The sequence below is a fragment of the Balaenoptera physalus genome, assembly GCF_965194825.1.
Source record: "Balaenoptera physalus genome assembly, chromosome: 13".
NCBI classification, from domain to species: domain Eukaryota; kingdom Metazoa; phylum Chordata; class Mammalia; order Artiodactyla; family Balaenopteridae; genus Balaenoptera; species Balaenoptera physalus.
The window spans coordinates 95,924,190-95,936,304 of NC_138892.1; the positions used below are offsets into that span (position 1 = coordinate 95,924,190).

At 36.7% G+C, this 12,115-nt stretch overlaps 1 protein-coding gene across 3 annotated transcripts in view; it reads right to left on the reverse strand.

Annotated features, from left to right (window-relative positions):
• The window catches only part of PTPRO (protein tyrosine phosphatase receptor type O), a 233,999-nt gene that overhangs the window by 69,625 nt on the left and 152,259 nt on the right, over positions 1 to 12,115 (reverse strand). For all 3 annotated transcript variants that reach the window (XM_082421927.1, XM_082421929.1, XM_082421928.1), the window contains exons 8-12: positions 6,853 to 6,973; positions 6,321 to 6,514; positions 5,266 to 5,377; positions 1,539 to 1,690; positions 256 to 376 (exon numbers count right to left, since the gene is read on the reverse strand). In XM_082421927.1, coding sequence (XP_082278053.1) covers positions 256 to 376; positions 1,539 to 1,690; positions 5,266 to 5,377; positions 6,321 to 6,514; positions 6,853 to 6,973 — 700 coding nt within the window. The remainder of the gene's footprint in view (positions 1 to 255; positions 377 to 1,538; positions 1,691 to 5,265; positions 5,378 to 6,320; positions 6,515 to 6,852; positions 6,974 to 12,115) is intronic.

Here is a 12,115-nt window from a genome sequence, read left to right on the forward strand (position 1 = left end):
GACTCGTTGGTTCCTCTAGCCTTACGATGAATGATGAACACGCTTGTCTCCAGCACAGTAAATGCTGCACTCACAGAAATTTATAAGTTGAATGTACTCTTTTGATAGTATTGTCTCTTTTGTACTTATAAAAGACAGCAAACCATCTTTTTTTCTATTTCATTGAATTGCAAATACCATGTTAATCCAAGAGATACAAACACTAGTTCTCCCAGCATAATTATTTTCCCACACACACCTGTGTACTTTTCTTACCTAGCTTGACAAGGTGGAGCATGGAGGTATTACTTCCTCTTTCAGTGCAAGCAGTTACGGAGATATTGTAGATATCTCCCGGAGGCAGGCTGAGAATTGTGGTCATGACATTGCGTGTTACCTGCAAGATCATCAGAATGGAGGGTTTAAGCTTCTAATGGCCTTGAACTAGAATACCATTCCAAACAGCTACAGGGCTATCACAGATGTTCCCTCTATGCTCTGTGCCACAATCTACAGTTGATTAAGCCTTACGAATATATTATTTCCTCTGAACATGATATAAATTTCTCAGCTGAGCCAAATGCAAGGTAGCTCTAAATAGGCACAATACATAAAGGAACATTTTTGTGATTAATTCCTTTGTTTGGAATGGGTATTACTCTGATTTTTTCCCCCTCATATTCACAGCAAATTTTAGAAAAAGCAATTGCTTGGGTTTACTAATAGGAACATTGTTCAGCCTTAGTTGAGAAGCTCAGAAGAAAGCTAACCATGTCTATGGACACCTGCTTTCTTAACTAAAGACTATGTTTCCCAGTTTCTTCTATAGCTAGTGGGGACCATGTGACACCATTCCAACCATGGGTAAGAGGAGGTACCATGGGCAACTTATAGTTTTGTTCACACCCTGTATGTGCTGGGCCTTTGTGTCCTCTCTTTCCCCCTTCCTGTGGGCTGGAATATGGCTGTAAAGATGAGGAAAGTTTGCCTATGCAGATGAGGGCTACACATAGTGGCAGATGCGGCAGCAAAATAGAAAGAATCTGGACCCTTGGATGATCTCTCACAGCAGAGGTGCCCTGTTAGTGCTGGGTACCATGAGAGAGACATAGGTGTTGATATTCTTTCATCCACAGCCTTTAAAAAAAAATTATTACAGTCGTTTACTTGGTACCCTAACTAATATAATGTCAAAAAGCTTAATAAACCAGGAGAAAAGAAATTAGTATTTCCAACATATCCAAATACTTAGGTGTTGGGGATATATGGAGAAAATAATGAAATAACTATGGTTTTCTTGAAAATGTTTAGTATCCTGAAGAAAAAGCTCAGTCATCACTTTAAACACAGGTGAAATCAATAGTTACAGTGATTACTACTCACTAGTAAAGATTAAAAGGTAAGCTCTGTGAAAGAAGGAATTTAATTTTTGTTCACTATCCTGTCTCCAGAACCGAAAACAGTGCCACTTGGCATACAAATATTTTTTTGATGTCTCAATAAATGTTTGCTTCATGGTTTTCAACAGATGCCCAATACTGGGAATCAAAGAAACATACACTCTTTTTAATTTTCTTCTTTCCTTCTGCAACAACCATCCAGTGGAGCATTCTAGAATGCGAGAGGTCAGTAGTGTCATCCCCGTATATCCAACTGATATATAACAGACTGTTGAAATATTCCACAGAAGTGATTTCTGGAGCAACTGGGGCTATGAGGGAGGAAAGAACCACACTTTAGTATAAGAGACTATGAATAATTAAAGTACTTATCAACAGAGCATGAAATCCCATATAGAGGTAATTTAGAGAATTAAAATTCACACCTCATGATGGTCCTAGGGACTCTTGGACCTGTCGGTAATATAGTGAAGTTTGATGGTATGAGGTGGGCACTTGTTTTGTGGGACGCTACCTTGTATGGCTCAGACCCAAGACAGCCAGACCTATCCCTGAGGAGAGCAAGGTTTTTTATATAAATTTCATTTACAAGATTCCTAAAATGTTCACATGTTTGGGTCAAATTTGGGGTTAATTTATTGTTGGATCAATAAATTAATATTATTAGGCATTGGTGAACTTATTTTCCAAGCAGTACTAGAAACTCTGGGGTCCTGTAAAAATAAACCTTTTTTATTGTGGCAGCAAAGAAGTTTACGGGAATAAAGAACAGTAAGATCAATGAGTAGAGGAACAGAAAAATAAATATTATGTCCATAAGATAACAAGACAATGGCATTGACAGTGTTTCGCGGAAGGTAGGCTCTAAATAAAAGTTGCTGAAGCAAGTATTAAGGGAGGGAAGGAAGAGATTTTTAAATTTAAAAAGCTAAATTCTCTCTGACACTGAGTTTATGAATTTATTTTATAACTTTACACGTTTAAATTTTAAAAAATTCCGATAGGGGAGGAGAGTTCATCACAAGCTTTATAATACATAAGCTCTGAAAGCACACTTTAATTATTTTTTAAAGTAACTGATAATTCTGAAGATTTTAACAAATAAACAGTTGAATTTAAATTCCATGTGATGTTGGTTTGAAGATAGCCAAGTGTTCTATTCCAAGATACAGTCCCAAACCAACCAATGTTTGGAGGAGAATTTCTACAAATCAAAAAGACTTATTTTCTTTAACATGCACTAATACGTAAAACAAACATTCATAACTATCTATGCTTCCAGATACAATTATTCACTAAAGAGATGTGTAATAGAGTAAAAAACATATTTCTGTTTCATGCTAAGTATGAGTAGCATTTCTATATGTTTGACAATAAAATCTTGAAATATCAACAATGTCTATAATAAGTAGCACAAACCCATATCATATTGCAGAAAATTCTAATAAAGGAAAATAACCCTTGTTTCTTTATAGCCTCATAACCATATTTTTACATAATTCACTATATACAAGAACCTATACGTATATTTCTTCAAAGAATATTTTCTCAAGTTCTAATGTGAGTGAACATATTTAAAATTGCAAGGCCAGAAGTACATATCTCTCACTCACAGGTATGAAGTCTTCACATTTTTATACTCCATGTTGTTGATTTCAAATCCAGCATATTGCTGAAAGGCCACCAGATGTCACTATTTGTTTATTAAACATTATTTGGTACACTAGCATAATTACGAACTTGACTTGCAGACAAACTGCCTAACAAAGATAATAGACTTGAGGCGCTAATAAATCACACCTTATTCAAGTATTTTATTCCTATTCCCGCACAATTTGGCAATTTGGATTACAATTGGAAAGCATATGAAAGTAAAGTATGAGGTCTTTATTTGCTTTAAAATTGAAATGAGGGAAGAAAGCACCCCCCACCAAAAGCTAAAATTTCAACTAGTTTTAGATACAGGTATAAAAATAAAACTCAGCTACCATATGTATTTTAATAATGATTTAGATTACATAATTTAATTCTCACACTACCCTATGAGGTATTATTATGCCCATTTTATAGATGTGAGAATTGAGACCATCTGTGTCAATACGCTTAGATAACACTGTGGATCCCCAGTGTCAGCATGACTTAGTGGTTGGTCCCAGGAAAAAATAAGAAATTCCCAAAGATCAATTTATTGGAGACAATAGACTGCTCACCTAGGCAAGTAGCTTGCTTATTAACCATAGTTTACATATCCAGACTTGCTTTGTCCACCTAAATTCTTATCTCATGCTCTTTGCCCATTCCCAGGTAGTTCCCAACTTTGAAAGGCACACCTAAACCATTTGAGTCCAGAACTCCAAATCCTATTAATATTTCATTTCTGATGTCCCCCCTGGGAGACACCACGAACACTCTGTCCAGAAAGTGTCCTGGCTCACTACAGCAAGTTCCCTACGCTTAGCTTTGTTTCATTAGCCAGTTGTTAGGCAATATTTTGAGTTTTACCAGTGAGAAAATACAAGTCCAGGATCATTAAGATAATTTGCTCAAAGTTCTATAGCTGGAAATTAGCAAGGTCAAGGCTGCGCCATCAAGTGGTCAGATGAGACGTCTGGGCTTTTTCCAGACAGCTGCTCTGTCTGAGAAGGAAAGAGCATTCTCAGAGCATTCATCTCAATAAAGTTAAGTGTATGAATTATTGATACAATGAAGTTTAATTATAATTAAGTATGTGATTATGAATAGAGTCAAAAAGGCTAACACAGGGCTTGTCAAATAATTGGTATTTTCTCTTTTTACGGTAGTCTTTCACTTCTCTACTTTAATATTACTATTAACATCTGGAACAAAGGAAGCTCTTGACATTGGCCAGTAAACAAAAGTGATGAACTATGTAAGTTGATTGTGTAAGAATTCACATGATTAATTTCTTTCCATTGTTTTTTTAATTGATAAATCTCAACAGGGTAAAGCTAGGAGTCCAGTGAGTAAATGATTTTGACAAAATTATTCTTCACCTAAACAATATCTTTCTCTTTTCTTTTCTCAGTATAACTTTAATTATGGCTTTGCTGTCCCATCAAAAGTTTTTGAAAAAATCTTAGTTCAGACAACGAGGGTTACTGTTTCTTGGATGAATTTCCTCTTCTTGTTGCTACCTCTGCCCACCTCTGCTATCTCTGCCATATGATAGTGATCTACATAATTTTAGGCTCTGAGGATCCAACACTAACAGTTTTTTGAGTACTTAAACTTTGTGCCATGTATTTTGCTAAGTAGCTTATTTAATTGGGAAGTAACAATAGATAATAATAGCAGATTATAGATACTATTATCATCCCTATTTTACACCTGAAAAAAACTGAGGCTTAGAAGAATTAACTTGCTCGAGTTTACAGGTGGAAGGTGGCAAACCTGTGACTCACACACCCAAGTTTATGTGTCTCCAGGTCTGTTTTAATTCCTGCAATGGACAGTACTGCAGTCAGCCTGTGACTCTGAAAATGGCTTAATTAATAAGGAAATGGAGGCACTCTACCAAATACAATTATCAAAATGGATAAAATCAATTGAGTGTGGTGTAAAGCTGAAAGCTCTGCCTGCTATATCTCGATTCTAATCAATTCTGAACAGGGGTGCACAAATCAAGGGCAGTGACTCAGGATAAAAAGAAATCAAGGACAGTAACTCAGGATACAAATTATATTTTAATTTTTAAAGGCTATTATTTAAACAAATAATAAATTTTCAGAATCAAGGATATCATCTTCTGTGAAATTGATACTCAGTCGGTCCTGGGTGAATGACTAGCAATTTCTGGAGATGGGTCCCCTCAGAACTTCCTCAAAATAGTGATCTCTCCTCATGGGACCATTTTCCATGCACTTACCTGTTATGAAGCTTATGGTGGAACTGTCACAGCAGCTCAGTTCCGGGTCTCCCCATGTTACCATGGTAACTCGAAAGTTGTAGTACCATGCTGGCAACAGATGAGCTATCCTCTGAAAAAAGCAAGAAGACAAAAGACTAAGAGGGAAAATCACATTTTTGGAATACAGTTATGTACTTTCTTAGGCTATGAAAAAAGTAATTTTTAATTTCCTTTTGCCTTTTTGTATTTCCCATTTTCCATTAAAAATATTCTTTTTGGAATGAGATGATGTGTAAATAAAATGATGTATAATATATTTTTTAAAAAGTGATCAAAAGATATAGAGTCAAATATGTTCAGTATTTGTTTCCTTTTGCAGTTTCCTAAGTTATATTACACAAGTGAATTAGTATTTATTTGTAAGTCACTGTATGTACATGTCCTCCTATTTCTAAGGCAAATAACCTTTCACAACTTTATATTCTCCCAGCTTGGACCATAAACATGCATCCATATTGGGTGGCAATCACCAGAGTTGTCAACTGGGTAGAGGACAATTGTGTAATTTGTGTGTGACCTGTAGCTAACCTGTACTTTTAAAATTATTCTAGTCTCAGAAAGAGCAATCTTTTCCTGCTCTCTTGAAGAACATCCTCTAAGGGCCTGACATTATTGGTATTTAACTGATTTTTCAGTGTCAAGAAGAGCCATCATTAGAGTTAAGCAGTGTCAAATAATTATTGAATGACTAGAGGAAATCTCCTGTGTTTTCTTCCTTAGGAGCAGAGAGAAACAATAAGCACTTGGTAGGTCTACTAAAATGTGAATTAGCAAATACACTCAATTAAGAGTGAAAGCTAGTTTCACACAATTCTCTCTCTCTCTTTCTCAAAAAACAACAAAAAAATTAAAAGCAAAAACAACCCCAAACCTTGAAAGCAGCAAGCTACCTGTGTGTATTTACAAAACGGTCTAACTTACATAACACATAATAATTTTTTCAGACACATTTGGTACATGAAAGCATGTCTGTTGACACAGGAAAATGTGACAGCTGATTAAGGAAAGATTACCACTGATGCAGTCAAGGAGACAGTCGCTGCTATTTCATAGTAAGTTGTCCATTCTGATGTCATTGTTGTAGGGTTGAAATAAAACATTTCAACCACATATTTTTTGAACACTCCTAAGTAAGGTCTGGTCCAGCTCAAAACCACTGCTGTAGGACCCAAGGGATAGAGCATTAAATCCTTTATTCCAGTTGGAACTAAGAAGAAGGGAGGGGAGTGAAAAAAGAAAGTCAAGAAGGAATGTTTAATATCTTAGCAATGGCTTCACACTGCTACCTAATAACTAGGTTTTTCACTCTTCTGATATAATCATTAAAAACTAAAAATATTTGCCTGCGATTTTCTTTTTCCCAAGTAATGGATGCTAAGGATGGCTTCCAGGTATACAATTGTAATCATTAATTACTCTGAAGGTTGAATATTGGGTGAACAAGTATGGACCTCCCATAAATGATGATAATGACTTGAGCTTAGAAATTGCACCCCTCCAAACAGTACTCTGATAAAGGTATTATTCTTGTGGCTGGCAACTTACCAATAGCAAATGTCACAGGGTCTGAAGGTGGTCCAATCAAAGGGCCTTTTCTTAGGTACATCACAACCTGGTACTGGGCACCAGGAACCAGATTTTCAATAATAGATTTGCTTGAGTTCACCTTCAAACCAAACACCCAATAAGATTTATTTAGAGCTGGGCTTTCAGAATGTGACACAGAGGCTAACATCGTATTCAGGGGACACTTTGTGAAATCACAAATGCCTCTGAAATCCAGAAGCCTTTGCTTATGCTGAGGAAGGTCAAATTTCAAAATTAAGATGATATATAGTTTATATGAGCACTGGAGGAAACCCAGAACATTCAAATTCTAAGGCTAGATTTAATAAGCCCCGTGAACTGCTTTATACCCATCAATGTCAATTGTAACTATGTACACTAGAAACACATCAGCCTCTAACCATAATCAAATCAGGAATAACATAAGGATAGTCTGACATCCTAAATTGTAGTGTCAGCTGATTACATGCAAAGATCAGTGCAGGAATGTCTTTAGTCTCTCATCACTTAGAAGCATAGAGTATTTAATTATAGTGATGGAAATGACCTCAGAGATTTTCTAGTCCAAATGTCTCATTTAACAGATCAAGAAAGTAAAGCTAGAGAATAGCCAAGATCACATATTTAGATCAGTGTTGGGACTGGAGGCCTAGCATTGTGACCTCTACTCCGTGATACAGGCCAAGCAGCAAGATACAGCAGTAAGCACTTTGCAAGGCTACTGTGACAACCTGCCAAGAATGAATCAGGAAGAAACAGATAATCTGAACAGACTGATTACTAGTAGTGAAATTGAATTTGTAATTAAAAAAAAAAAAAGAAAAAAACCTCCTAGCAAACAAAAGTCCAGGACTGGATGGTATCACAGGGGAATTCTACCAAACATATAAAGAAAACCTAATTCCAGGAGTCATGATGGCATAGTAGGAGGATGTGGAATTCACGTATCCTCACAACTAGGGCACTTACCAGGCACCGGTGGGGGACCATGGACACCTAAGGGGACAGAAGGAACACCCAGCAACCAGCTTGCGGGATCTTGTTCCCAGGCCGGAGGTCAGAACCAAGTTCCTGTGGTGGGAGCTCTGAGCCCAAAACGCTGGACAAAAAGGAGAACCTCAGAGGCCAGGGAATATCAATCGGAGTGAGGCCTCCCGGAGGTCCTCATCTCAGCACCAAGACCCAGCTCTATCCAACTGCCTGCAAACTCCAGTGCTGGACGTCTCAGGCCAAACAACCAGTAAGACAGGAATACAGCACCACCCATCAAAAAAAAAAAAAGAAAAGAAACGACAAAAAATTTGTTACAGACGAAGGATCAAGGTAAAAACCTACAAGACCAAAAAAAAAAAAAAAAAAAGAAGATGAAATAGGTAAGCTACCTGAAAAAGAATTCAGAGTAATGATAGTAAAGATGATCCAAAATCTCAGAAACAGAAAGGAGAAAATACAAGAAACATTTAACAAGGATCTAGAAGAACTAAAGAGCAAATAAACAGTGATGAATGACACAATTACTGATATTAAAAATACTCTAGGGGCTTCCCTGGTGGCGCGGTGGTTGAGAGTCTGCCTGCTAATGCAGGGGACACGGGTTCGGACCCTGGTCTGGGAAGATCCCACGTGCCGCGGAGCAACTGGGCCCGTGAGCCACAATTGCTGAGCCTGTGCGTCTGGAGCCTGTGCTCCGCAACAAGAGAGGCCACGATAGTGAGAGGCCTGCACACCACGATGAAGAGTGGCCCCCACTTGCCACAACTAGAGAAAGCCCTAGCACAGAAACAAAGACCCAACATAGCAATCAATCAATCAATAAAAATCTTAAAAAAAAAAAAACTAAAAAAAAAATACTCTAGAAGGCATCAATAACAGAATAACTGAGGCAGAAGAATGGATAAGTGAGCTGGAAGAAAAAATGGTGGAAATAACTGCCAGGGAGCAGAATAAAGAAAAAAGAATGAAAAGAATTGAGGACAGTCAGAGAGACCTCTGGGACAACATTAAACACACCAACATTTGAATTATAAGGGTCCCAGAAGAAGAAGAGAAAAAGAAAGGGTCTTAGAAAATATTTGAATAGATTATAGTGGAAAACTTCCCTAATATGGGAAAGAAAATAGTCAATCAAGTCCAGGAAGCACAGAGAGTACCATACAGGATAAACCCAAAGAGAAACGCCGAGACACATATTAATCAAACTATCAAAAATTAAAAACAAAGAAAAAATATTGAAAGCAGCAAGGGAAAAGCAACAAATAACATACAAGGGAATCCCCATAAGGTTAACAACTGATTTTTCAGCAGAAACTCTGCAAGCCAGAAGGGAGTCGCAGGACATATTTAACGTGATGAAAGAGAAAAACCTACAACCAAGATAACTCTACCCAGCAAGGATCTCATTCAGATTCGACAGAGAAATTAAAAATCTTTACAGACATGCAAAAGGTAAGAGAATTCAGCACCACCAAACCAGCTTTACAACAAATGCTAAAGGAACTTCTCTAGGCAGGAAACACAAGAGAAGAAAAAGACCTACAATAACCAACAAAACAATTAAGAAAATAGTAATAGGAACATACATATTGATAATTACCTTAAATGTAAATGGATTAAAAGCTCCAACCAAAAGACATAGACTGGCTGAATGGATACAAAAACAAGACCTGTACATATGCTGTCTACAACAGACCCTCTTCAGACCTAGGGACACATACAGACTGAAAGTAAGGGGATGGAAAAAGATATTCTGTGCAAATGGAAATCAAAAGAAAGCTGGAGTAGCAATTCTCATATCAGACAAAATAGACTTTCAAATAAAGGCTATTACAAGAGGCAAAGAAGGACACCACATAATGATCATGGGATAAATCCAAGAAGATATAACAATTGTAAATATTTATGCACCCAACATAGGAGCACCTCAATACATAAGACAAATGCTAACAGCCATAATAGGGGAAATCAACAGTAAGACAATCATGGTAGGGGACTTTAACATCCCACTTTCACCAATGGACAGATCATCCAAAATGAAAATAAATAAGGAAACACAAGCTTTAAATGACGCATTAAACAAGATGGACTTAATTGATATTTATAGGACATTCCATCGAAAAACAACAGAATACACTTTCTTCTCAAGTGCTCATGGAACATTCTCCAAGATAGGCCATATCTTGGGTCACAAATCAAGCCTTGGTAAATTTAAGAAAATTGAAATCGCATCAAGTATCTTTCCTGACCACAACGCTATGGTTGTGTTACAGGAAAAAAAACTGTAAAAAATACAAACATGGAGGCTAAACAATACACTACTAAATAACCAAGAGATCACGGAAGAAATCAAAAAATACCTAGAAACAGATGACAATGAAAACATGATGACCCAAAACCTATGGGATGCAGCAAAAGCAGTTCTAAGAGGGAATTTTATAGCAATCCAATCCTACCTCAAGAAACAAGAAACATCTCAAATAACCAACCTAACCTTACACCTAAAGCAATTAGAGAAAGAAGAACAAAAAAACCCCCAAAGTTAGCAGAAGCAAAGAAATCATAAAGATCAGATCAGAAATAAATGAAAAGGAAATCAAAGAAACAATAGCAAAGATCAATAAAACTGAAAGCTGGTTCTTTGAGAGGATAAGCAAAATTGATAAACCATTAGCCAGACTCATCAATAAAAAAAGGAGAAGACTCAAATCAACAGAATTAGAAATGAAAAAGGAGAAGTAACATCTGACACTGCAGAAATACAAAGGAGCACGAGAGATTACTAGAAGCTACTATATGCCAATAAAATGGACAACCTGGAAGAAATGGACAAATTCTTAGAAAAGCACAACCTTCCAAGACTGAACCAGGAAGAAATAGAAAATATAAACAGACCAATCACAAGCAATGAAATTGAAACTGTGGTTAAAAATCTTCCAACAAACAAAATCCCAGGACCAGATGGCTTCACAGGCGATTCTATCAAACATTTAGAGAAGAGCTAATGCCTCTCCTTCTCAAACTCTCCCAAAATATAGCAGAGGGAGGAACACTCCCAAACTCATTCTACAAGGCCGCCATCACCCTGATACCAAAACCAGACAAAGATGTCACAAAGAAAGAAAACTACAGGCCAATATCACTGATGAACATAGATGCAAAAATCCTCAACAAAATACTAGCAAACAGAATCCAACAGCACATTAAACAGATCATACACCACGTTCAAGTGGAGTTTATCCCAGGAATGCAAGGATTCTTCATTATATGCAAATCAATCAATGTGATACACCGTATTAACAAATTGAAGGATAAAAACATATGATCATCTCAATAGATGTAGAAGAAGCTTTTGTCAAATTTCAACACCCATTTATGATAAAAACTCTCCAGAAAGTAGGCATAGAGGGAACCTACTTCAACATAATAAAGACCATATATGACAAACCCACAGCCAACATCGTTCTCAATGGTGAAAAACTGAAACCATGTCCACTAAGATCAGGACAAAGACAAGGTTGCCCACTCTCACCACTATTATTCAACATAGTTTTGGAAGTTTTAGCCACAGCAATCAGAGAAGAAAAAGAAATAAAGGAATCCAAATTGGAAAAGTAGAAGTAAAACTGTCACTGTTTGCAGATGTCATGATACTATACATAGAGAATCCTAAAGATGCTACCAGAAAACAACTAGATCTAATCAATGAATTTGGTAGAATAGCAGGATACAAAATTCATGCACAGAAATCTCCTGCATTCCTATACACTAATGATGAAAAATCTGAAAGACAAATTAAGGAAGCACTCCCATTTACCACTGTAACAAAAAGAATAAAATACTTAGGAATAAACCTACCTAAGGAGACAAAAGACCTGTATGCAGAAAACTATAAGACACTGATGAAATAAATTAAAGATGATACAAACAAATGGAGAGATATACTATGTTCTTGGATTGGAAGAATCAACATTGTGAAAATAACTGTACTACCCAAAGCAATCTACAGATTCAATGCAATCCCTATCAAACTACCAATGGCATTTTTCACAGAACTGGAACAAAAAATTGCATAATTTGTATGGAAACACAAAAGACCCCGAATAGCCAAAACAATCTTGAGAAAGAAAAATGGAGCTGGAGGAATCAGGCTCCCTGACTTCAGACTAAGCTACAATAACCAAGACAGTATGGTACTGGCACAAAAACAGAAATATAGATCAATGGAACAGGATAGAAAGCCCAGAGA